General features: G+C 44.7%; 1 protein-coding gene across 1 annotated transcript in view; it reads left to right on the top strand.

Annotated features, from left to right (window-relative positions):
* The first annotated feature begins 6846 nt into the window (after window positions 1–6846).
* ATIC (5-aminoimidazole-4-carboxamide ribonucleotide formyltransferase/IMP cyclohydrolase) overlaps window positions 6847–27373 on the top strand; it is a 35416-nt gene continuing 14889 nt past the window's right edge. The window contains exons 1-13 of the mRNA XM_073306734.1: window positions 6847–6962; window positions 9597–9723; window positions 11789–11865; window positions 13176–13242; window positions 14046–14134; window positions 15492–15643; window positions 15730–15886; window positions 19236–19361; window positions 20930–21037; window positions 22234–22319; window positions 23759–23848; window positions 25438–25566; window positions 26567–26659. Coding sequence (XP_073162835.1) covers window positions 6941–6962; window positions 9597–9723; window positions 11789–11865; window positions 13176–13242; window positions 14046–14134; window positions 15492–15643; window positions 15730–15886; window positions 19236–19361; window positions 20930–21037; window positions 22234–22319; window positions 23759–23848; window positions 25438–25566; window positions 26567–26659 — 1323 coding nt within the window. The 5' untranslated portion in view covers window positions 6847–6940. The remainder of the gene's footprint in view (window positions 6963–9596; window positions 9724–11788; window positions 11866–13175; window positions 13243–14045; window positions 14135–15491; window positions 15644–15729; window positions 15887–19235; window positions 19362–20929; window positions 21038–22233; window positions 22320–23758; window positions 23849–25437; window positions 25567–26566; window positions 26660–27373) is intronic.

Genomic DNA, 27373 nt, shown 5'->3' on the forward strand with positions numbered 1-27373 from the left:
AATGAAAACATTGATTAGTACCAGACCCCTATGGGACCCCACTAGATATATCCTCCCAGTTGAACAACGAACCATTGAGACCTACTCTTTGAGTGAGGTCTTTCAATCAATTTTGCACACACTTTATAGTAATTTAATCTAGACCATATTTCCCTAATTAGCACGTGAGAATGTCATGTGGGGCCTTTTTAAAAGCCCTCCTAAATTCAAGATACATCACATCTACAGCTTCACCCCCACCCACAAGGCCAATAACCCTGTCCAAGAAGGAAAGTAGGTTGGTTTGACATGATTTGTTCTTGACAAATGTTTGTTGGCTCTTCCTTATGACCCTACTATCCTCTAGGTGGATAGTGGATAGTAACGTTAAACACATGCATAAGTGTTTGCAGAATTGGTGTCTTATGTTGTAAAATGTTTGGGGCAGTGACCATTTTTTGTGTGTGTGGCTAGCACAATGGGCCCTTATAGCAGAATGAGGACATTAGGTGCAACTGTAATGCAAATAATAGCAATCACCTTTTAAAATTTAGTTCTCTTCCTGAATTGTACGTTGGATTCTCATTTTCTGATGTTTTAAATGACCATTAGTATGAAAAACAGTTCATATGGAACAGATGTTGTGTATTGGCTCTCCTCAAATTATACAAAATATCTGTGTTTGGATGCTATTAGAACCGTGATGTTTTTAGTGGAGTCACATAAAGAGAGTAAAGGAAGACAAATGATTTTGCGAACATAATTGACTCAAAAGGTACATTCTTTTAATTGCTTTTGATTTGCATGAACAATTAGCAAAACAATTAGTTATTGAGAAGACCTAAAAAAAAAAAATTAGGCCACCCAGAGGTCCTTTTAACATACCAAAATTAATAAGTGATTAAATCAACCTCTTTTTTCCCTATAATCCTGTTAGTCCTGCATGCAAAAACTGAGCATTACAATAATGATTTGAAGCCAAGGTAGATAAAGAGCATTGCCATTAGTTTCTACCCTCTCCAGAGAGGGGAATCTGGGGTATCGCCTTGACAACTGCAAACACTGGAACTGTGTTCTTTGTATATTCCTATTCAGTGTTGACCTGCTTTTCACTTTTCTTCATTAAAGCAGCAGAATGCACAGTTAATTAAGTCTGATTGTCTGTGCACGAATGTAGATCTTGGTATGAACAAAGTAACACATTTTATATGATGTCTGTGGTCCTATTATTATTTGTCTTACCCTAGTCTCTCCTTATAATTTTCAGTACGATTCTATTGCATTCTTGGACCAAATGAGCCCCCAGTGGCAGCTCAAAGCACAAGGCAAAACTATAGTGAGCTCCTTTCTTCCTGCTGAAGAGGCGGGAGTGTGGGGTACTTCAGCTGTCCCTAAGCTTGTGATCATCACCAAAAAATGTATTAGCAGCAATTAGTAATAATTATTCATTTTAAAAAGCAAATTAGCTCTTAGTAATTTTAAAAAGCAAACTAAATCCCAGGTAGGCTTTGCTCTTATTTCTTTGTTTTCTATTTTTTAAAAATGTCTGTTGTGAATTGCAGCACATACATGTCACATATAAACCCACACAGATGACTAAAGCACAACTAAACTGTCAGCTCAATAAGATCAACTAAAATGTCAATTCACAAGAAGCGTCTTGAGCCACATAACAAACTCAGCCCCAGCTCCAGCCACCCCATCACGCAAACCGTGAAATGACAGAGACCTTGCAGCATGCCCTAAAAGACAACAAACTGTTGGATCAGCTGGGAAAGCAAATTCCATCATTTACTTTGACAGTGTCCCTTTAACTCTTTGTTTGGATGCTGTGTCTCCTCTGCGCTTTTGTGTGTGTCAGTATTATGACACAGGAATGATTGTATGATCAAATATCTGTTCTGTAATAGTACAGTATACCCTATTTCTCAAACGACATACACAGTCTCTCTCTTTACAGTTTCTCAGATAGTGCACTGTAATATCCTACAATTTATTTTACATCCTTGGATACCTGTGTCGCAGTTCAGGGCAACTGCAACTGTATTTTCCTCTTATCCTCCAGCTAAGGGCCCTCACCCTTAGGCTTCTGGCTCCCAGCCATCACTTCTCTCGGGCAGAGACATGCATCTCTCTCCCTCCTGACCAGGGTATTTCCAAGCTAAACAGTTCCCTATCTATACTGTGAATTCACAAGCAAATCCAACTGCCTAAGCAGGCCTGCTTTGCTTTTCCCCTGAGAGGCTACCAACAGTGTAATTACCCACAGTTAATTTACCATAATGCTCTTTTTCAGCAAGCATATTTATTCTCAGGATAAAAGCATTACAGAGAAAACACTGAAAACAATCAAAGAATCTATATGCATTCTAAAAAGCTTACCAAAAATCACCCCAGTTCCTACAAGGGCTCTGGCAGGTCAACCTTCAAACCCCACCAAGAGATTTTTCTGTGGTCACAAGTTTGTAATTGCCTTAGCTCAGAGCATCCACCCCATGAATCTGTGAATTACTCTTTTAACCATTTGGAGCCTCTGATCTTGTGCTCATGTACCAGGTGACAGTGGTGTTCTCCTCAGGGTGCAGCTTCAAAAGTATGGGTCCAGAAAGAAGACCTTGCCTTCCCTTCTTCCCCAGTATTTCCTAGGAATGTCATTTAATGTGTGGCTAGCACATTGTTTCAAAGAGTTTGTTGGAGCTCATAAAATTTTATAGGGTCTATATTAGCCATGTCTCCTCCTTAAAGAAGTTACATACAATCCCACAATAATACATAAACATTTGCGTTTTTAATAACATGAACTCCTAAGATACTTAAACTTAATTCAGTCTGGTTTAACTTAATTCAATAAGGTTTGTCCTGGATTATTGCAGGAAATTCCCATATCTGTCACAAGCGGTGCATAACACCTCACAGGTTTTCATTTTTCATACATTAATTGTCCCAAAGGCCCAGCACAACTTTCTAAATTTGTACTCTTTATGGAAGTTTTATTCTCTCTCAGGTGTAAATTATAATAATGATGGCACCAGTACTATTTCACAGTATTTTTCATTTGGCCACAGATACCCTTTGGAACAGATTTATTACTGTAAGTCACAAGCTGCTTCTAAGAGTAATACATGCACAAAGTTTACTCTATTTACTATTTCTCATTTATCTCTCACTTATGTAAACAGAATGAACCTAAGAGTTCAAATATCAAGAGATAAGGCCCACCAAATTTGGGGTTGTTTTTATTTGCCTTCCAGTGTCTGAGCCTTTAGGCTGTTCTCGCTTCATGTTCTCCAGCTTTTCTTGGCAAACATGATGCCTAGAAACTTGCTTTTTTAAAAAATGAAAAGCAGAAATTTTCATGCAGTCTCTTGATCCTAGAAGCTCAGGTTTTAAAATACATTTCAACTATTGTGGGACTTGTGATAAAATCATGGGTTGGCAATATTGTGTCTAAGTATCTACATGGGGAATAAATATATAATAATGGGCTCTTCAATCTAGAAAGGTATAACATGATCCAATGGCTGGAAGTTGAAGCTAGACAAATTCAGACAGGAAATAAGGCATACATTTTTAACAGTGAGGGTAATTAACCATTGGAACAATTTACCAAGGGTTGTGGTGGATTCTCCATCACCACTGACAATTTTAATATCAAGATTTGGATACTTTTCTAAAATATTATCTCTAGCAACTATTTTGGTGCAGTCCTATGGCCTGTGTTATACAGAAGGTCAGACTGGATGATTGCAGTGGTTCATTCTGATCTTGGACTCTGTGAGCTTTTTTTTTAATATGACCTGTCCTCAAACTGCCTTCATAAAGTGCAAATATTACTTTTCAATATATTGTATGTGCTTTCTGCACACTGTCAAACCGTTTCTTTAATTTCAGAAAAGAATTTGTATACACAGCACTGTTCACTACAGATTTTAAAATTCTGTATTTGTAATTATACAGGAAAGCTGAAAACAGATTTTTTTCCACCATAAACATTTGGCCTGACCCTACCTTGCCCTCTAACTTGTGCAGTCAATCACATTATTGCAAAATGTCTGCTATATGGATGTCAAATGCTACCAAACCAGAAGTGACTTTGCACTGGTGTAAATGACTGCATAAAGTACGGGCAATGGAGAATCAGGCCCTGTGTGTTTCATAGTGCTATGTAGATAACCGTATTAAATAGGTATTATATATTTACAGTCAACTCCGGCTCGTGAAGCTCAGGTGGCGGGGCTGTTTCATTGATGTGTAGACTCCTGGGCTTGGGCTGGAGCCCAAGCTCTGTGACACTCCCATCTCACAGGGTCCGAGAGCCCAAGCCCGGAAGTCTACTCAGCCCGCAGCCTGAGCCTCACGAGCCGGAGTCGCCTAGCACAGGCCAGCTGTGAGTGTAGTGGGTGAATCCCCAAGTGCTCGGTCGGCGCAGGAGGCTCTCCATCCTTCAGACCCTCCTGCACATACTCCAGGATGTGGGGACAGCCTTGTCGCCCACCTCTTGGGTTTTATTTGAGAGGGTCCTGTGAGAGGCTGCTCTCCGCCCACCCCTCACCCCAGGCCCTCCAGACCTTTTAATCAGGCTCCTGTCCCAAGAGCCCCGTAGTCTCCTCTGCTCCATAATCCGAGCCGGCTGCGGGCCCTGCAGCCAGTTCGCTTCCGAACCGCACCAAGGGAACAACTATACACGCTTGTGCTCCACGTTTCACTTCCTCACCCTCGTGTCCTTCCCCGATACCAAGTTGCGGGACTTTCTACCACCTGTAGAGGGCGAGGAACCCCAGTGGGCCAGCCTCTATTCCACCCTGGTCCTGCAGCCTGCTGGGGATATTGGTAGGCGGCTCCTTCATGGAGCCAGGAGTATGGGCATGTACCTCGCAAAGTTCACCCCCATCCCTGATGCCTGCCCCTTTTTCAGCATGAGGGAGACCCTAGCTCATGCTTATCTAGAAAGTGACAGGTTTCAGCCCCTATTCCAGCTCCTCCCCCTACTCCAGAACCTCCCGGGTGCACTTTTCCCCACACCTCTTCATATATTCACACCCTGTCCATGGCCCCACAAAGTTGCGAGTCCTCGTCAACCTCCTCCTAGCCCTAGCCAAAGTGGCCATCTACACTACCAGGAGGAGGATACTGGACGAGGGGGTGTTCTGACTGTGGGGCCTATTTCCATTCCTCCCTGTTCTCACGCATCCGGGCAGAGTTCCTCTGGGCAGGTTCAGCTTTGTGGAGCAGTGGGCGCTGTTTGGGGTTCTCCGCTCGGTGTCCCCCGCTGGATCCCTAGTTCTGAACCTGTGACCTTCACTCCCTGCCCTGCTATTCCTTAGTTGTCCCCTGAATTCAGTTGGGTCCGGGGTTCAGTGGTTCGCCCCGCAAGGCTGGGAGAGGGGCCTTTAGAAGCAGACGGGCGCCCCCCGGAATTTCCAATAAGGCCAGCTGCAGGTGTCGAGTTGCTGTGTAGATTGTTACCAAGCAAGTCCATATTATCATTTAACTGCAAACCCCTACATAGTTTCCCCATCTGTAAAATGGGGATAATGATACTGACTTCCTGTTTGAAAAGTACTTTGAGATCTGCTGATGAAAAATGCAATATAAGAGCTTGGTATTATTATATAGGCCAGCACCAGCACACGCTAATTTTCACTGTTGCTCTGCTCTTGCACTTGAGCTATATTTAAGCTGTCAACTTAATTTTTTTAAACTGGCTATTTTTTTTTTTTAATCTGTTTTCGGTGAGCACGCCCAGAATTTTATATTCTGAGGTTAAGCTTCAGACTGAGGTGGTCTGCAAGGAACCAAAGCTCTCTGGCTTCCCCTATAGGACAAAATGGGGAAATGCATCATTTTTCTTACAGGTTTAATTTTCCAGTGGCTCTCAGCCTTTCCAGACTACTGTACCCCTTTCAGGGGTCTGATTTGTCTCGCCTATCCCCAAGTTCCCTCTCATTTAAAAAAGCTACTTGCTTACAAAATCAAACCTAAAAATAAAAGGGTCCCAGCGCACTATTACTGAAAAATGGCTCACTTTCTCCTTGTCACCATAGAATTATAAGATAAATCAAATGGAATATCAACATTGTACTCACATTTCAGTGTATAGTACACAGAGCTGTATACGTCCTTGTAGGGAATTTTACTTTGCCCCTGACTTCGCTGGTGCTTTTTATGTAGCGTCTTGTTAAACCAGGCAGATAGCTGCGTGAGTTGGTGGACCCCCCCCCCCCCAGAAAGACCTGTGTGGGCCCACAGGGGTGCCCGCACCCCTGGCTGAGAACCACATCTGCTCAGGGCACATCGCAGGCGTGGGGAAGGGATGCTGGTTTTGAGACGAAACTTGCTCTGACCATTTTACTCAAGAACCAGGTTTTGCCCAAAGGGTGTTGGGTTTGTACCCTGCCCTTTCACTGAACTTCAAAATGGGTCTGGCGCTTTTGATGGAAATCTGGAAGACCTTCTGGCCCTGTGGGGGGCTGGCTGGGGAAGAGGTGGGGTCTGCCCCAGGCCAGGTCGGTGCTCGGAAGTTTTGCCAGCAGGGGGGCGCCGGGTGGGATTTTGTTACACAACGTGGCCTTGCCCTAGGGCGCGGGGTCAGACGCCAGACGGGCCAAGAGCGGCCTTGGGGTGCTGGGTCGGGGGGGGGGGGTTGTTTTTTTTTTTGTTTTTTTTGCTCGTAAAACTGCCTCCGCCCCGGGAGGGTTTTGCGGGCGCCGCTAGGCTGGGGACACTTTCCGAGCTGGGGGGCGCGGCGCGGCTCGGCTCGGCCCGGCCCGGCCCCTTTGCTCGTCGCCGCGGTCCCGCCCCCGCCCTTGGGGCTGGGTCTCTGCAGACGGCTCAGCCCCCCCCCCCCTTCCCCTCCCCGGCGCTCCCAGCATGCAGCGGCCGCCCCACTTCCTGCCCGGCGCTTCCCGGGGCCGCCCCACGTGCAGCCGCCGCCGCCGCCGGATCGGGCCCGCCGCGGAGCATGGCGAGCGGGCGGCAGCTGGGTAACGCCCGCGGTCGGAGCCTTCCCTGCAGCAGCGCCCGGCCGGGCCCCGGGGGCTGGGTGGGGGCTGCGCGGGCGCGGGCCCGGGCCCGGGGTGGGGGCGGATCCGGGGCTGTAGGGCCTGGGCCTGGCTTGGCGCTGCTGGGGCTTTGCCGTGCTCTTGCCCCGGGCCATGGGGAAAGCGGGGGGGAGACGAGCTGAGGGCGCTTGGGAGCCGCTGTTTGCCGACCCGATCTCTGTATGTCCCTGGGCAGGTCGGAAGCGGGGCCTGTGGGTTTTTTCGTGTTGCCCGTTAAACAGATTTCAGTTGGATTCTCTCCTCCTCCTCCCCCCCCCAAAAAATCCCCCTCGCCCAGCAGGGGTGCAGTGAAATCCTGTTTGAAACAAACAGCACAAGTTGGGGTTTCGGTTGGGTTCCCTTTGCAATTGTCCAGGGTCCCCATCGCAGTCATTTGCACCAGTGTAAGCTGACTGTAAAGCATGTGCAAAATGTGTCCAAATAGCCTTTTATATCTGGGACCCTGCCATTTGCACAGATGTAAATAACTGCGCAAGGTGCAAGGCACAATCATGAATTGGCCTCATGCCGTGACTGTTCACATGGCGTTCAGGCCGTGTCTACACTAGCACTTACGTCACCAGAACTTTTGTTGCTCTGGGGGGGGGGGGGCGTTTGGTTTTTTCACACCCCCTGAGAAAAGTACGTTTCTCTCTCCCGTCAAGTCCGCTTACAGCAACGCCGCAGTAAGCTTGTGAGTGTGGACATGGCCTTAGTTAATGATTGGGGTGATGTCTGGAGCTGAATAGAACCCAGCTCACTCCATAGCTGTGCTGGCTCTGCAGGGCTGATCGCGTGAACGGGAGTTTTTTAGGTTTCAGAGTAGCAGCCGTGTTAGTCTGTATCTGCAAAAGGAAAAATTTATTTGTTAGTCTCTAAGGTGCCCCAAGTACTCTTTTTCCTTTAGGAGTTTTTTAAGAAGTTATTTGGTTGGAAGTATAAGCAGATGCTGCTATGAATACAAATAAATTTGTTAGTCTCTAAGGTGCCACAATTACTCCTTTTAGGAGTTTTTTAAGAAGTTACTTGGTTGGAAGTATAAGCAGATGCAGCTATGAATATACAGAAGCTCCTTCAAAATAGGGAATAAAAAACTGCCTCCCTGCTCATTATGACTTGCTCATTGATCTTCTGGGACCTGGTGTCCTCACTTGGAACTGTTAAGAAACCCAGCTTTTTGCAATCAGTTCTTTGGTGCTCCCGGGGTCTGCATGTGCGGATCCAAACCCCTGGTCAGGGCCTTGGTTAAGATCTTGTAGTTACAGCAGGGGACTGGGCCTGCTTTTTCTATTCCTGACACCAATTTGCTATGGCACTTGTTTAGGCAAGTATCTTAACCTTTCTTTTCCTTGGTTTACCCATCATAAAATGAAGACGTCCCTAGGAGAGTGTGTGTTTAATGCTCAGGACAGTAGCAACTGCATTCATTCCTGTTCGGTGCATTTAGTCTCTGACCCTGCAAACACCTCTGAGTAACTTTTTATGCATGAAGTTACTCAGAGTTAAATGATTGCAAGTTCAGGGCTTCATGATATCAGTGTGCTGGATCTGTGAACTGTGGGTTGTAGGTGCCATTAATCTGCACTGCTAAGATAACAGATAAGAATTCACGGTCACTGTGCGCCACGTGAATAAATCCATTCATAGACACTGTTGTTCTTCCCTTGTAAAGTTTCCATTAGCTACTCACAGGCCAAGTGAAATAAGCAAGTTGCTATTTTTGCAAAGGGCCTTATTTTTCAGAGTTGTGGACACTCAGTTCGAGCATTAAAAAAATGTCCAGTTGAATGTTGGTTTTGCAGGTGGAATTAGACTAATTTGAAATGCCAGAAGGCAACCGTTGTGGTATTTCAGCTGACCCCCTACACAGGCCAGAAAACTTCAGCCGGGAAGTAGTCTTCCTTACTGTGTAAGCAAACACCTTATGACTGGAGCTAAGGGTATATTTTAGAAAAATATCCTGACTGAGCTCTTCAAAGCTGTCAACATAATTTGCTCCCCACCCCATAATTCCCATTCATATCAATAATTAAAATCATTAGTCTTAAAATGAATGGGAAGAGGCCATTCAAATCTCACTCCCAAAACCTCACCCAAACACTATTATTATAAATGATACCCAGCTCTTATCTTTTCATCCATAGATCCTAAAGTGCTTTACGAAGTAGGTCAGTGTCATTATTCCTGTCTTACAGGTGGGGAAACTGAGGCACAGACCGGCAAAGTGACTTGCCCTCGGTCATCCTGCAAGCCAGTGACAGAGCTGGAAGTGTAGAACCTAGTGCCAATTCAGTTCTCTGTCTACTAGGCCGCATAGCCTTCTAGGAGTACGGGCAAATGTTTAATGATACTGTTAGATTGTGCAGTTACTCAGCCAGGCAGCAGACCCTGCTGGCATTTGAGCATGCAGCTCGTCTACGGAAGTAATTTCTAGTTTTGATTTAAAAATTGTTTAGTGAAGTTAGTTGCATATTTGGCCTCAAGTCTGTTACTTTATTACTTTATGCAATGTGGGAAAGGGGAAAATATCCATCTGTGTGTTACCAGAATGTTCCCTCTCTTCTCTTCTTCTCCTAGCTTTATTCAGTGTCTCAGACAAGACTGGCCTGATAGAATTTGCAAAATGCCTCAACTCTCTTGGGTTGGGTTTGGTTGCCTCTGGAGGAACGGCAAACTGTCTTAGGGGTGCTGGCCTGAACGTCAGGTAAGAGCGCTCTCTCTCAGTGTCAACATTATTCCCAACCAAAAATATATCAAACGTCTGAAAATGTTAAATCATTTGATTAGTTTGCTGTGATTTGAGGCAAAGATGGGGAGGGAAATATACCATTTAAATGCAACAAAACTCAAGGTCTGGCTCCTTGGCTGGAAGCAGATTGAGTCCAAAGAATGTTGATATGAGGGAGTGTGTGTGGTGACTGATGGGGAAGTGAGGGTTCCTGCAATCCGGTGTTCTCATTTTGCCCTGACCCAGTTCCTCTCCTTTCAGGTAATGTATTGTCCTAAAAAATCAGGCCTTAATGCTAGTCTGTGCTGGCATCTGAAAACTGGTCTTTACCCTTTCTTGGAGAGTAGGAAATGTTACAGGGTTTTATGGGGATTTGTAGATTATTTCTGTTCAAAACCACAAATTGTCTAGCTGAAAACGGTGGCCCAGCTTTGCAAAAGTGGCAAATGATTTGGGATGTCCTCCGTGTATGTGACAGGCAGGGAAGCATGAGCACTCCTCCACTGAAAAGGGAGGCACGCAGAGTCTCGATGCAGTTCAGCCTATGATTTGAGGAAATGTTTTGATTCTGGGTCTCCGCACGCCACCATTCAAAAGCAGTTTCAGTCAAATATAAATAGTTTCCAGTGTAATGATGGCAAATCTGTTAAAGCGCTTGTCTTGACTGGCTGTTGTTCACCTTCTCCGCGAATGACCATGCCAAGAGAAGCTGTGGCGGCATCTCCATGAATTTATGCTTCCTCCAAAATTCTCCTGAGATTGTGTTTCTGGTCCCTCTCTCAAGAGGTGACAGCACTTTGGGATGGTCACGTTAGTCTCATTTCCTCCCCAATTTACAGTTCCTTCTAATTATAAACAGTCACGAGGTGAAGGAAATGAAAAGCAAATCCATAATTTCTTAATGCGTTAGCTAAGGCTAACTCTGAAGAACAGTGAACAACATAACAGCAGTGGGATTAAAGCCACATTTTACAGGAGGAATGGTGCTGATATCTTGAACTTCTGTCTGAGCGAAATAATACTGCATCTAAAATGCTGGATCTTTAAAACGATTTGAGTCAACTTCCACATATAACGTTTCTTCTAAGATTGATCTCTCAGCTCACTTGTACAAGTTCTTATTAAGTTATCTAGTCCATATCTGTCCGAATAAATAGATTAAGACAGAGGTTATGTTGTATTTTTTTGTAAGTCACATTGACTTGGCTGGTTATTTCAGAATAAAAGCCCACTCACAAAATAATTGCGCGCGTCAGCTTAATTTGATTTAAAAAGACCTACTGAGTTTCCATTCCCGGGGAAAGCAGCTGATGCCCATTAGAGTTATTTATTTATTTTGGGAACTCCTGATGTGCTGTTCAGGGCAGATCTGGAAAGCGGTGTCCTTCCCCTTTTGGGCTGTGTTGGATGTAGGTTTTACATAAAGAATAGCTCTGTGCCTTGTTAAGTGTAGGAAATTGGTTAAATTGTGGAAGAGAGTTAAATAAGCATTCCTAGCATGGTCCTGCAAGTAACCGTTATTAGCAGAAACATTTTGCTAGCTATGTCAGAGAGATGCCAGACGTAGTGGAACCATAAATCATACCTACCTTAATGCAGAATAGTTTCCCTGACTCCCTGTCCTGAAATGTCTATCAGCCCTTCATGACAAGGATGCAATACTGGAAGAAACTGAGTTGTGTGATAAATACGTTGCTAGTGTATCATGCCTTCCATCTGCTCCAGTCTTGTGAACGTACAGGGCCCTTCCACTTACAAGAATCGTGCTCTCTCTTCATTAGCGATTGGAGACAGAGAAGTCATGATTTTTAGCCACGCAAAGCTGCAAAGTCTAATATTTGGCCTTCCTAATCTTGGGCATCCCTTTAAAGTTTGGAGACTTTTAGGGTCTGAATCTCCTCCCATTGTAGCCAGTGTTAAAACTCCCATTGACTTAAATGGGACCAGGTTAGGCCAGGAATGAGAATCTTGATCCTGCAGAGCCACTCCGTCTGTCAAGTGCTGAGCAGTCATTTCAACGTTTTGTTTCCCCCTTGAGCAGAGATGTGTCTGATCTGACCGGCTTTCCTGAAATGTTAGGGGGACGTGTGAAAACCCTGCACCCCGCAGTCCATGCTGGTAAGTGGTTGCTGATGTCCTTCCATTTTGAAATGGAAATCAAGGTGGCTTGCTTGATGGCCTTTCAGGGGATTGGGTGGAAGAACTGGGGAATGAGGACCGATGAAGCTGCAGGTCACCCAGTTGTAACCCACACGCAATCAACGGGAGCTGCGTCGTTCGCTGGCTGTTAGAATGTGTGGCACACTGACCAGCACCCTTTCGTCAGACTAGTTCCTTCCCTCCAGGATGCTGGAGGCTGAGGGGTCCCCTCTCATCACTCTAGCAACAAGGTAGGAGGCATTGCTCACTGAGTAGGAGACATGCCAGGAGGCTCATGTGCAATGGCTGCCCTCTCTGTTGATCATGGTTTACCACACTGAACGGCTCGGCATCCTGGGAGTAGCACGTATCTACAGGAAGAATACTTCAGCCTGGTTTCAGCTGCGAGCAGAGCTGCCCAGCTCTGAAAGTACTTGAGAGTTGTGACATGCAGCGATCTTACTGCAGTGCAGTGTGGCCTGCCTTCGGCTTCCCTTGCAAACTCCTGGCAGACTGAAATTTAAACCTGTTCCAGCAGGTGCAGCTCCACTGAATTTGGCCTGTAGATGAATTTGGCCTGCAGAATGGGGCCCCATGGCAGCTTTGGCTTTGGTGGGTGATTCCTGCATTTTGTAAGCTTCACTGGCTCCCTGTTCATTGAGGTGATTCAAACTCTTACTTTTGGAAGAACTCCAGGTATTTGGCCAAGGAGCTGTCTAGTGCTTCATCTCCTGTTGCAGCACTTAAGATTCTTAGGGTTGGACCTATTTGGCCATCTGATTTCACACTCTTGAGGGGACTGGAAAAGTAGGGTCTCTTCAGGGGACGTTCAGCTCTGGATTCCTGTCCCACTTACTGTACACCCGCCTGTCAGCTGTCTCATTCTGCTCCAGGCTCCACTTTACCTCCTCATTTGTTTCATGGGGTTTATGTATTGTTGGGTGGCAAGTCACGGGTGGCTTTTTCCTCCTTACCTATGCACCAAAGCCTTCAGTGACCATTCCCATGTTTTAAGATAAGCAGCTGGCTGCGCATTAATTGGTTGTTTTGGGGCTTTGTGTTCAGCACTTGGAGTTCCCCTGGGATTTAGTGTTGGAAAATCTATTACAGTGAAATTTGAGCAACCAGAAAGCCAATACAATGGGATTTTTTGCTGCTGCTGTTGTAATTTAAACATAATCAGAATGTGTTTATGGAATAAAATCTCAGAGAGAGCATGTACTCTGAAGAAAGATGCTGAAAAAGTTTTAATTATCCTTTGTTAAAAAACCTACTGTTTTTATAATTAGGAATCTTGGCTCGTAATAGTCCAGAAGATGGAGCTGATATGGACAAACAGGGGTTCAGCCTTGTAAGGTAAATGTCTGAATATGCGGCCTGGCTAAATTCAGAAGGGAATAAAGTGTCCTCATTGCTCTGTATTTCAGTAAGCAATGATTTACCCTCTCTATATCTAATTTTGATTAACTGACTTAAAAGATATGGGAATTTATCCTCAGCTGGTGTAATTTGCATGGCTGCGTTGAAGTCAAGATGGTAAGCCATTGCATTCACTGTTTTGACTTGCATAGATACAGGTATTAGCAGCCACAAAGTGACCAGGTGAGGGTGTGGCTCTTCACGAAGACTGTAGAAAGACGCAGTGATGGGTAGTAAAGGTGATTAGAAATATGGTGAGGCCCAAATGAATGGGACATGGCAAAATAGGTTTGTCTGGAAGATGAAAGGCTTAAGAGGGCCATATTGAAAATGGTTAGCTCAGGGTAATTAATCACTGGGACAGTTTAGCAAGTGGATTCTCGCTCACTGGACATTTTAAAATCAAGAATGGATGTTGTCCTAAAAAAGATGGTGTAGTTCAAGCAGAGCTGGAACCAGGAATTAATACAGGGAAGTCCTGTTGGCTGGGTTGTGCGAGAGGTCAGACTAGATGATCACAGTGGTCCCTTCTGGCCTTAGAATGTATGAATCGATGAGTTTTAGCAATCTCCACTTCCTTAGGAGAGGCACAGATCTGAGTTTAGGATTTTGTGCTGGTCTCATGTCAGAGATGAGGACATGAGGAAAAAACAGTGACTGTACTGTGGAAACAGCTACGCCCAACTTGACTACCCTACTTCTTGACGAGTAACCCAAGGTTTTCCCTGCTCACTTTCCAGAGTTTTGGTTTGTAACCTGTACCCCTTTGTGAAGACAGTGTCTTCCCCAAATGTCACTGTACAGGAGGCGGTTGAAAACATAGACATCGGTAAGTCCATGGGAAACTCTGAGAGCAAAACTTTCACTGAGGGCTGACGTGATAGCTATGGGAAATGTGATAGCTGATGAAAGGCATTGATCTCTGGTCCGTTAGAGATCTCGGTCCCTCTTCATGCATCCATAGAGTCCCCTATGGAGACTTCATGCATCCATAGAATCATATCCTAGAATATCAGGGTTGGAAGGGACCTCAGGAAGTCATCTAGTCCAACCCCCTGCTCCAAGCAGGACCAATCCCCAATTTTTGCCCCTTATCCCTAAATGGCCCCCTCAAGGATTGAACTCACAACCCTGGGTTTAGCAGGCCAATGCTCAAACCACTGAGCTTTTCCTCCCCCCCCCCCATAAAGGTCTGCACATAAAGGTCTGCAGTGGTGATAATAATATTGTCACTCTCTGAGCCTTTCTTTGGTTGATCTATACTACAGTGTTAAGGCACTTCGCTCAGATGGTCATGACCACTTGGCAAAACATTATGACAACTGCCAGTTGAGGAAGGGTGGGTGTTGATCAGGCTGGGGTGGCAAGGTGAAATGGGAGTGCCCTTCAGGAATAGAATAATGAAAGTTACAGCAACACGGATTCATTCTAACTGACTGGTGAGCGCACTGCTTAGCTGGTGGAATAGTGAAGCCTGACTTACAGAAGCACCAGGTGTCTATGCAGGGGTTTTGTTTAGAAGTGGCAGGTTGGGCAGACTCTTTTGCAGTGTGGAGAGCAGATTAAGTGTCTTCCTGTAGCACACGGCAGTGCAACGAGAAATAGAAGCTTTGGGGAAGAAAAGCTAAGCAGTTAAAAGCACCAGGCAGATCACCATTGTAAAGGAGCAGTTACAAATGCAGGGGTTTGTCTTTGTGCACAGTTTACTCCCTCATGAAATTGGGTAGGACCCTTGATTTGGTGCCATCTAGGGAGGGTTTGCAAATGTGGATTTCTCTCTGATACGTAGCTTTGCTCCTCATGTTAGTTACTAACCTAACAGGACAGCATCCTTGATCAGCATCTCATGAAGAGAAAGGTTCTGAATTATGTCCTTTCTCTGGTGTCTGGTCACCAGGTCTCTTGCAAGGACCAGGCATCTTATGCGATCAAAGGTGTTTTAATAGCTGTGTGTGATTGGGTTTAAGAGGGAAAGGTGATCTCAGAGCTTACATACAGGACCATTAATATTTGCAAAGGGCTTTGAGATCCTCAGATGGCAGGCACCAAAGAATATTAGTAGAGAAGGGAACCGTGATACCTTAGCTCTAGGTCAGAGGGCATCAACCTTAGATTAAGATGTGCTGTTCCAGGTATTTTGGATACAGAAGAGCAGTATTACACACTTCTGGGTTTCTTTTTTGAAGGCGGAGTAACCCTGCTACGTGCTGCTGCAAAGAACCATGCTCGTGTGACGGTCGTGTGTGACCCTGCAGATTATGCCTCTGTGGCTGAAGAGATGAAGGCATCTAGTAGTAAAGACACCTCCTTGGAAACCAGACATCAGCTGGCACTGAAGGTCTGGCCCTTTCTTTAGAACAAAATTGTGCTCCCTTTGGAGAGCGTGTCCTAGAAACCAAACAGTCTTGCCTGTTTTGTCCTCAGGCTTTCACTCACACTGCTCAGTATGATGGAGCTATCTCCGATTACTTCAGGAAAGAGTACAGCAAGGGAGTATCCCAGCTTCCTCTGCGTTATGGCATGAATCCCCACCAGACCCCTGCACAGCTCTACACGCTGAGGCCTAAGCTTCCTCTGACTGGTAAGACACAGAAGGATTGGCTGAGCTACAGCAGCAGAGTTCACCCTGTGGCCCTCCAGGGTGACAGCTGGGAAAATGCGTATTTGATTCTGCATTGGGCCGTGCTCTGTGACTTTAAAAGGGAAGTGTTTGGATCAGCTCTTCTGGCGCCAAGAGGGCGCGCCACCTCCCAGCACGCGCTCTGCAGTCCCAGGACAAGTTGTGGTGTGGTATGAGGCTAGAGCAGGGGTGGCCAACCTGAGCCTGAGGAGGAGCCAGAATTTACCAATGTGCATTGCCAAAAAGCCACAGTAATATGTCAGCAGCCTCCCATCTGCTTCCCCCCACCCCCATTCCCAGTGCCTCCCACCCACCAACAGCCCCACTGATCAGTGCCTCCCCCTCCCTCCCCGCACCGCCCGATCAGCTGTTTCGTGGCGTGCAGGAGGCTCTGGAGGGGAGGTGGAGGAGCGAGGGCATGGCAGGCTCAGGGGAGGGGGCAGGGCCTGTGGCAGAGCTGTGGTTGAGCAGTGAGCACCCCCCGGCACCTTGGAAAGTTGGCCCCTGTAGCTCCAGCCCTGGAGTCGGTGCCTATGCAAGGAGCCGCATATTAACTTCTGAAGAGCCGCATGTGGCTCCGGAGCCAAAGGTTGGTCACCCCTGGGCTAGAGCAGAAGGGGGCAAACTCTGGCCTGCGGGCCACATCTGGCCCGCAGGACCCTTCCCTCTGGCCCCCGAGCTCCTGCCAGGGAGTAGGGTCAGGACAGGCTTGCGGAGGAGCCGTCCCAACTCTCTGGCAGCGTGGTGAGCGGGGCGGAGTCTAGCCCCTGGCCCCTCCCCTGCCTCCCTCCCTCGCGGTCACAGTTCCCCAGCACCAGGGCAGCGTGGCTGCAGCTCCGGCCGGGCCCACCCCTGGGCTAGAGTGTGGTGTGCAGGTGTTGTCCCTTGGTCAGTAGCTCCCCCAGTGGTTGCCTGCTGTATTGCGGGGGAGTAGGCAGAACATAGTTCTGGCTGCTTGCTCCCCAGCAAGGCTATGGGAAGCCCAGGGAGAGTAAGATTGGTGCTTGATTTGGTCTTGCCTGATCCTAGGGCAATATATGTATTTATTTCCCTATGATCAGGCAGAATCAGTCAAGTCGTGCCTAACTTGTTCTCTAGAATTTTTTGTTTTTGTTTTTGTTTTTACTTTTCTAACTGATTCTTAAGGGGTTTCTGTTTTACACTTTTCCACCTAGTTTCCTGCAGCAGTTTTCTTTCCCTATCCCCACAATAGTGGAACACACATAACGCAATTAGGAACAAAAGAAATCCTAGCAGTTGTCTGGGCCCATTACTAGGTGGAGATGGTAAAATTGTTGTTAATTTTGCAGCAAATGCAAAAGTGTTTGATCAATACTTCGGTTTGCTTTTTCTGAAAAGAAGCAGGATGATGAGCTGGTATCGTATGAGGATGATGATGTACTTTCCAGCCTTGCACCTGAGTTCTAAAAAGATTTCTTTCCATTACAGTAGCCGGCTTGTTTTGTGGCATGATGTTTGCCTGGAAGATTGAAGTGCCTTGCAGTTGCTTAGTTCAAATGCCACACAGCAAAGGTCTCTAGTAAAGAGCTGGTTGTTGAGTAGGAAGCATTTCAACGAATGAACAGAGTGAGACACAGTAGCTGTCATGAGGAAAATCGGTGTCTACAGTCTGTCCAAGATTTACTGTAATTTCATATTAAAGGGTAGATCCTTAACTGGTGTAAATCTATGCAGTGCCATTTAAGTCAGTGTATAAGGGCTGAGTTGCTACAGCTTATTTTGTCCAAACTTATTACTAAAACCCAGGAAGGAAAACCTTTTTACTATTTCTTAAAATGTTCTCCTTCCTCTTCTCCTTATTTAGCATCCTTTCAGACATCTGTGGCTCCAAAATTTCTCCATTTCACTTGTTTTTCTAGCTGATCCTTTAATATAGGCAGGGCTTCTGTTTCATGCTTCTCCAAATAGTTTTCTGCTGGTTTCCCTTTCCTTATCCCCATGATATCAGAATGACCCTCAAATATGGTGGAGATAGCGCCTTTTTTTTTTGGTCTCCTCATAACGGTGTTTGCAGTGTCGCTGTTCGGAAGTTCTGGCTTTCATGCCTCATGTATAGGCAGTATACTATTAAGAAATGGTCTTAATGATTCACATTTCCTTGTAGTTTTAGTTCAAGAACCTCGTAAGAGACTCTTGCTAGCTGATTTGCTAGTAAATCTACATTGAATGTCAGCAGAACCATATCAGTTTCAGGTGTCCTAGTCTCCTTCAGGAACACAAGAACAATTTTTTCCCCCATCAGCCTTCCCCGCCCCATCCAGACTCACAAATGCAGGTGGTTCTTTGTTTTTATAGTTTTGAGTGTGCACATGCCATGATAGTATTAAAATATGATGGGATTATTTCATATTTGGGATGCTGTGAGAGATTGTGCTCTTCTTCTGGTTTAGCATTTCTGATTAAAGGTCCGGATTAAGTGCTTTGCTGAAAAGCATTTGCTTAACTTTATCCCTGTGTGTAGTTCCGCTGAAGTCAATTGGGCAGCACACGTGTTTAAAGTTAGGCATGTGGTTAAGTATCTTGCTGAATCAGGGCCATATCCACTTAGCTTAAAAAACAAGCAAACAAAAAAACCCTTGGGTTTCTGAGAAGACCCACCATAGAAGGAGCAGAAATGTACATATTTAAATAAAGTATTCCTATGTTCTTTAACTACTTACATTACAATGTCCTCTTTAGAGGTTAGGGCTCCACACTGCTAGAATGTATATAGGCAGGAAGAGACCGTCTTTGCCCAAAGTAGACATGGAAGACTAATGGGTGGTAGAAGAAAGTGCTATTATTCCTGTTTTACAGGTGGGGAACTGAGGCACAGGGATACTCGGTGTCTAAATGCCTGAAGATCTGGCTCCCAACTCCCATTGGAATGGGAGTTTGAAATCAGTGGGAGTTGGATGCCAAAGTGCCTTTGAGGATCAGGGCCTGAGTGGCTTGTTCAAAGTCACACAGGCAGTCTGTGGCAGAGACAGAAACTGAACCCGGTTTTCCCGAGTCACAGTGCAGTGAGTAAACTGCGGGGCTGTCCTTCCTCTGTGGGTGTCCTGTAGAATAGTGGCCTTATGTTTGGGCTCCACTCTGTGCACCCCGTGCTATACAATATCCAAAGCAGCTGGGCAGAAAACAGATCTTTCTTTCCCTATGTGCTCGGTGTGTTTAAAAGAAAACAGTTTGTATAATTTTTTATTCTAAGCGGTAGCAGTTTAAATTTAAAATAACTTGTACTTGGCATTCAGGCTCCTTGGAGAGAGGGGCCTTCGCCCTTTAATGTGCATTTATGATCTGTGTGCAGTTCTCAATGGATCCCCTGGGTTCATCAACCTGTGCGACGCTCTGAATGCCTGGCAGTTGGTGAAAGAACTCAAGCAGGCTTTAGGTATTCCCGCAGCAGCCTCGTTCAAACATGTCAGTCCTGCAGGTAAGAGTGGGATCTTATTGATACTTGTCTTATGGAAGAAATAGAGACACTCTGTGTGACGTTACACTCTATATGATTTTATAAATATATGCTAATGAGCGTGAATATAATGTAACTGGAATATGCATCATGCAAAAGGTCTCTTGTAAGGTATCATTACAAAGCTTATAATCTACTGTGTGGTCATCCTGTTTGTATAAATGTATCACTCTTGTAACTGAAACTAGAAATATGAAATATAACTCTGAGGTCCTAATGTAGTTATGCAAAGTGTGAGCCATTAATGGTGGTTTGGAATCTTAATGGCTCCCATTAACCAGGACAATTGACTGTAGATGGCTCTGTTTTACTTAAAAAGAAAAGGAGTACTTGTGGCACCTTAGAGACTATTGAAGTTGATAGATTTCCACTCCATACGGCTAAATTCAGTGCCTTGCCTAATGACAGGTTTCAGAGTAGCAGCCGTGTTAGTCTGTATTCGCAAAAAGAAAAGGTACTCCTTTTCTTTTTGCGAATACAGACTAACACGGCTGCTACTCTGAAATCTGTTTTACTTGTAAGTCTTCCTGTATACGTGTGGGCTGGCAGGTGGGTAATGATGTCTTACAGTGACATGTGATCATGTCACCTGACCTGGAATCCATCTTTAACCTAGTGCTTTTCCATTGAGGAGGAGGGGTGGGAACCCAAAGGGACAAAGGATTCCCGCCTTATGCAAAAGATATATAAGTGGGTGGAACAGAACAAGGGGGCGGCCATCATGAGAAATCCCCTAGCTACCACCTGAGCTGGAACAAGGGCTATACCAGGGGAAAGGATTGTGCCCAGACTAGGAAGGCGTCCAGTCTGTGAAAGAAACTTACTGAAACATCTCTGAGGGTGAGATTTTATCTGTATTCAGTTTTATTACTGTACTAGACTTAGACTTGCTTGTTTTATTTTATTTTGCTTGGTAATTCACTTTGTTCTGTCTGTTATTACTTGGCACCACTTTAAATCCTACTTTCCATATTTAATAAAATCACTTTTTACTTATTAATTAACCCAGAGTATGTATTCATACCTGGGGGGGAGGGGACAAACAACTGTTTCCATCTCTCTATCAGTGTTATAGAGGGCGAACAATTTGAGTTTACCCTGTATAAGCTTTATACAGAGTAAAACTGATTTATTTGGGGTTTGGACCCCATTGGGAGTTGGGCATCTGAGTGTTAAAGGCAGGAACACTTCTTAAGTTACTTTCAGCTAAGTCTGCAGCTTTGGGGCTTGTGGTTCAGACCCTGGGTCTGTGTTGGAGCAGACGGGCGTGTCTGGCCCAGCAAGACAGGGTGCTGGAGTCTCAAGCTGGCAGGGAAAGCAGGGGCAGAAGTAGTCTTGGCACATCAGGTGGCAGTCCCAAGGGGGTTTCTGTGATCCAACCCGTCACACTCTGTTCTTCGAATGCCATTGCAATATCTGTCCTCTCACCTCCTTAAAATGCCCCGGCACCTTTGCTGATATGAAGGAGTTGGACCAGAATATAGTTCTCATTTTCTTCTTCCACTGTCTTTGCTCATTTTATCCACTAGGTGCTGCTGTTGGACTGCCACTCACGGTGGAAGAAGCTCAGGCCTGCATGGTGCATGATTTACACGCAACCCTGACACCTTTGGCAACTGCATATGCACGAGCAAGAGGTGGGATGGCAAGTAAAAAAACTAATCTGTGCAAAGAACTGAGAAGACCAATAGTACTTGCTCCTGAGCAATGTGCCGTGTGGTTCACAGGTTCTTCTCTTTGCAAGTTTATGGTGATATTTAGAAGATCCGGGTAGATCTTGTGTTTTTTGGTTCTTCTCCAGAAGAGTCTAAATAACTCTGTTGATTAATGCGCAATCCATTCTCCTCTCGAGGGACCTAGATTCAAATCAGGACTGGCTCTCAGTCAAAGTGAGTTTAGCTAATTCAACCAACTCCTGCTTGTTTTCACTTAAGAAATCTCTTTCCTGCTTTTGTTGGCGGAATCTGAACAACCAGAGAACTGGATTGGAAGCTCTCAGCCCTCAACTGTGGGTGGGGTACTGCTGAATAGTTCATAAAGAAATCTTTTTTCTCCCAACCGTTTGTTTTATATTTGAGTTTAAAGTATTGACAGGGGAAAAAAGGAAAGCTAAAAATCCTTTTGCCCCTTCTCAGTGGCTCAGATTTCACTCTTGATATTTTGATGTCATTCTGCCCATTCTCTTGTTGTCCATCACGTTCCAGGAAAAGCAGGGTAGATAAAACCTCAGTTTCAAAAGGAAATAATTGGCACGCACCCAGTCTCTTCTCCTCCCCTTCCCCCCGCCCAATTTGTAGGTCACCTTTGATGGTCATTGTTCATATAAAAGCACTACTAGACAATTGACATTCTCTGTGACGAGAGGCAAGTGATTAGAAGGACTAGGTTGTTGCAGGGTAACACTGAAGAGCATTGACCTGGCTGAACGAGAAACCTCCACAGTGTCATCTGGTGCGATTTGTCTCTGGTTTTAAATGAGCACCAGTTCATTAAATATAAAATACAAAATCGCTGTTATGTACATTTCTGACTCTGGTTTCCCTTAGAAAAGTCAGTGTTCTATAAGACATTCATTACAGAAGCTTCGAAAGTGAGAATGTGCAGGAGGAAAATAGGAACCTACAGAAATATTTTTTAGGATGGGTTTTGTGGCAGGGAGACTGCCTTAGATTTGTTTTCCTTCTTGTGATTCTTAAGTGTCCCTTTCTTCTGCTTTGTGATGAAATTAGCAAACTCTGAGGAAAGAAACTGAGTCGTGAATGGTTTGGTGGGGCGGAGGGGTGGGTTTGTGTGTGTGCTGCAGATGAATCACTTTTTAAACATTATTTTACAGGGGCTGATCGGATGTCTTCGTTTGGTGACTTCATCGCTCTCTCTGATATCTGTGATGTTCCGACTGCTAAAATCATTTCTAGAGAGGTTAGTGTAAAACCGCAAGTTATTCTGCAAAGGTGAAGAGCTCTTGGTGAACTCATTGGTTGTAATGGCAATTCCATCATACATTTTTTTTTTATTATTGGTCCATTTTTGTTTCTGTCCGCTTTATTCATTTGTATTTATTGGTCCATTCTGATCATTTGCTATCCAGGGTGCAGAATTTAAATCAGTCTTGATTTTTTTTTTCCCAGCTGTGGCTCATGTGCAATCAGTGGCGGCAAATGTGAACACTGAACAGTCAAACTACTAATTTCCAAAGTGGATCATAACCTTCATCGGCCGCTTAAGCAGGTCTCTAAACCCCTGATTGTACTTCAGTAATAGGTGATTCAACAGCTCTGGCGGAACAGTGGGGAATTCCTAGTCGTCCCTACAGCTGCCTGCCTCCTTCTTTCTGGGGGAAAAGAAATGCATTTGTAGATTGCTGCCTACCACTAGACTGAGCCTACGACCCTGTAGTACTCCGAATTCTGCTACGTAACTGAGCATATCGCCCAAGTCACTAGAATAGATGACAACCCTGAATGCAAAACTAAACCAGACAACGTTAATACGTAACCAAACAGTGTTAGTGTTTGTTGTAGGCTGAGCATGGTATCACTGAGGGTTATTTAAGAAGGGAAGAAAACAGAGTATGAACGAAAAGGAAATGTATCACTTTATGGCCCTAAAATAAACCACCCCTGTCAGTTTTTAATGCTGTTAGAGACAATGCGGTTCCATTCCGTCACTATTTGTGTCCTCAAAGTATCCGAAAGTTTCTTTGTCTGTCTCTGACCAGTCAGAGCCTGGGTCCGAAAGGTGCTGCTCCATATATAAATCCCACTTCTGTTGTGTAGGCAAGTGTTAAGATGTTTTTAGAAAAGAAAACCTGCCATCATCAAAAAAGCATCTCTTCTGAACCCAGTTAGACAAATACATTCACAAAGGTACCAGGACTTTTACTGATCACCCTGAATTTCAGAGATGCTCAAAGTAAAGAGAATGTAATACAAACCTCCCTTCTGTATAATAGGTAAAGTATTTCCGGTATGCCATTACAAGAAACTTGTCTTGAATAGATACAGGAATGAATTCACCCATAGGAAATGTGTGGGAGGTGTGTTTCCATTGACTTCGGTGGGGAAAAACACATGCTCCTGAAGGCACTGTAGCACCCATCCATATGGTTGGATGCTGCAAACACTTAGCATGTGAGTATCCTATTGTCCGTAAACGGATTATGCTCGTTTGTAATGCTACTTGCACTTGTGAGTGTTGCAGGGTTGAGCCCTCATCCAAAGTCTCTTGAAGTCCATAGACTCTTGTTGGCTTCAGACCAGGCCTCTAATGTGTTTCTAATGACAGTATCTAAAATTGCATATCAGTGTTGCTCTTTCCCCTTGGGGGGCTAATGCTGTGTGTATGTGTGTGTTTTGCAGGTGTCTGATGGAATAGTGGCCCCAGGCTATGAGGAGGAAGCTCTCAAAATCCTTTCCAGAAAGAAAAATGGGAGTTACTGTATCCTCCAGGTGGGTATGCTACATGTTTCATAGTATTTGTGGTCTCAATGTAGACTTCTCAGCCCGCCCACAGCTCCATTTTCATTATAAGCTTCTTTTTCTGTGGCCTTCTCTCCATACTACTTGGAAATATTTTTCTACAAATCAGAGTTTACAGCTCTGGAACTACACACAGATCATGCCTGATCCAAAGCCCAGTGAAGAGCATGTGAACGTTCCCATTGAGCTAATAGGGTTTTGATTCAGTTTGGGATTCAATTTCTAAATGATCTAGAATTTCACAGACTGGCATGTCCATGAAGATCTAGTAAAGGCTTATATTAAAAACAGAACATTTTTCATGATGTCTTCACTGATTTTTGTAATGACATGCACATTAGCAACAGTACTTTACAGAAATAAAATTTCTGGACTGCTCTCCACTTTGCTCTAATCTCCCTATCGTCTATGAAATTCTCCAGCTTTGTCATTAATCTTATAATTGAGCAATTTGTTACATCAGTGCACACAGCCTTTTAAAACAACAAAACAGCTTCTGTATGATCTCAGGATCAATCTGTGGGTACAACCAAAGACAACAGCAAGCCGTTTTTTTAAAAAAAAAACCACCATGTGATGAAGAATCATCACGTTGCAGGCACAGTTTAGACTCCGCGGTAATGTATGATTCCATATTACGTTGATTCCATATTACTTGTCAAATATTTAACATGACGCTGCCAGATAATTCAAATTACCATCTCCATGTCCCCTGCTCACGTGTGCTGAGCAGCGTACACGTGACTTTAAATTGTAGATTCCCTAGGAGATTTTATACTAGTGCCAAAGTATCCATGTCGCTCCTATCCCAGCCCCTCTCTGAGAGGCTGACACACACAGGGAAGCTAAGAGCTTAAGTAGCGGCATATAAATTCCAACTTATTCGATGAGAGAAGGATTCAAGCATTACTGTCAGAGAAGCTTGAGAAGGTGGCTCAAGGTGCTTCAGGCAAGCAGGAAAGAAATTACAGGCAGCCTTGAAGGCTGGTTCCTCCCGTTGTCAGTCGCACAAGGTTGCAGTAGTAACTAGTAAATCTTTAATGCTTGAGAGACTCAATCGCTGCTTGTCACCAAATTCCCTATAAAGGGACCTTATGCTTGGTGGTTGACTTACAACACGCATTCCCCAAGTCCTGCTCCACACTCCAGCTGTGCCCCCTGTAAAGGTGGGGGAAATCTGCAAAGATGGTTGCCCTCTTCCACTGCCACATGGGAGGGGGCAGTTCTGGGCAGGGAGGGTTCTTTCTGCGCTTGGATCTTTGTGGGCCACAGTCTGGCCCTGTGTGGGTAAACATCCAGTGTGCAGACTCCTATCTTCTCCCTTAAAGTGACACTTTATGTTTTGGTGCTGATAAGTTGGTGCTCCAGTTTGCTGGTACTACGTCTGTTTTGGCATCCCATCGCTTTTCGTCTCATCTCTTTTGGATTATGTAAAAGATTGACATTGTTCTTTAAGGTAAACTATTGTTGGAAGTCAGATTTGAAAGGGTCATTGCTGGAAGTTGGATTGGAAGGGTTCAAAGAGCGTGCAGCACTACTTTCTATTTGTCTGCTTTTAGATGGAGCTTGATTACGAGCCAGAGGAAAACGAGATTCGAACCCTCTTTGGGTTGCATCTCACACAGAAGAGGAACAACGGCGTTATTGACCAGTCACTGTTCAAGAACATTGTTAGCAAAAGCAAAAATGTAAGTGTAAGAGAATTTGAGCAGGGGCTTGGACTAGATGACCTCCTGAGGTCCCTTCCAACCCTGATATTCTGTGATTCTAGTGAGAAACAAGAGGACTGTTTGAGTGAACTGGTGGGCTCCAATCAGGAAAGGAAGTGAGATCCTATCATAGGAGGCCCTAAAACATTCAGGCAGACGTGTCTTTTCGGCAGAATGGTGCACTGGGCCAAGTCTACTCATGCAAGTAGAGCCATTGCCTGAGTAAGATGAGCTGGATCTAGCTCTTTATTGCTGATTATCAGGATTATAAATAGGAAGTCCCTCTCTTAATTTCCACAGTTCCACAGCAATACAGTAAGAAACCATTGTGGTGTCATTCTGAGTCACTGTTTAATAGTCTCATTTGTTTGCATTGTGTTGTATAAACTCCTAGATCTCTCTGTTCCATACACAGATGGTTTACACATCACCAGTGGGCAGTTAGTTTACATGTGGTTTACATTAGTCCGAATGTTTCACTGTGCAGTAGCAGACCTATATGAATGTAGAAATATTCTACTTTCTTCAAGGGGAGCTGAGAAACGTGGTCAATGGGAAAACCATTTAACAAATTAGTAGCGGAATGAGTGTAAAATAAAATTGTCAATAGCATTTCAAGCTATGGCCTTGATCTGGCAAATATGCAAGCACAAGCTTAGCTTTGTACATGTGAGTAGTGAATTCAACTGGACTGTTCACCTGTGTAAAGTTAAGCAAGTGCACGAATGTTTTGAGGATTAGGGCCAGTGTTTGACTGTCAGTCACTTAGCTGTTGAGGCCTGAGTTTGGGGTTGGTTTGGGCCACAAGAACTGGTGACATTAGTAGATAATCAGATTATTGGTAATTTTTAGTCATTTTCCTCTGGTATTCTATAGCACGTGTAGTGGTTTTTGGTTTGCAGATTTATAGCCCATTGCAGAATGTTTTAAATCTCAGTTATTTAAGGGATACATTCGTTATTGCTTTCTGTTGTTTCAGCTGCCTGAGTCTGCTATCCAAAATTTGACTGTAGCCACCGTCGCTGTCAAGTACACCCAGTCCAATTCCGTTTGCTATGCTAAGAATGGGCAGGTAACCAAACCGGGCTGCTTGGGGGGGGGGGGGTATACTGTCTCAGCCAAACTGGCCAGTAGTACTTTTTGTTAGGCACCAGGTGTAAAATCACTTAGTGTACTGGAAGCTATTAAACAAGTATAGGCAAGCTGGCTTAGACATTGTTACATGGAACAGTAGCTCAAGTTCGATAGCTCTCAAGTGGCTGCCTGTGAACGTGAAATCCTGGGATCTTTTCACAACAAGGGAATCGATGGTGATTGAGAGACTAAGGGATCAAGCTTGCAAAGAATTAAAACTTGAATAATTTTGTTCATGTTGTTAAATGTTTGCAGGATCAAGGCCTGAATCATTCTTTTTCTAAATCTTCTGTCCAGGTTTTTAAGAGGGATCTTTTTGCTGGTGGGCATTCATTTGTTAAAGGCCTTTTCAGGCATTACCATGTGAGAGTGGGTGTCACACCTGGTGTCTGACAGTGTTTAATTTAAAGGCAATCCGCAAAGGATATATTTTAATTGCCTTAGTTTGCTGATTTGTGATGTATAAAGAAGGGCTTTTTGCAAACAGATGAGGTTTTTTATTCTGTTTTGTCTTTTAACTTTGGAGTATCAGGAATGTCAAGTCTTCCTTGATTTTGATGGAAGACTTACCTTGGAGGGTGGCCTTTCATGTGTGGTGTCAAAAGTTACACCATAAATGAACAGATGGGGTGTGAATTTTTAACAGAAATAT

The sequence above is a fragment of the Lepidochelys kempii genome, chromosome 11 (genome assembly GCF_965140265.1).
Source record: "Lepidochelys kempii isolate rLepKem1 chromosome 11, rLepKem1.hap2, whole genome shotgun sequence".
Taxonomy (NCBI): domain Eukaryota; kingdom Metazoa; phylum Chordata; order Testudines; family Cheloniidae; genus Lepidochelys; species Lepidochelys kempii.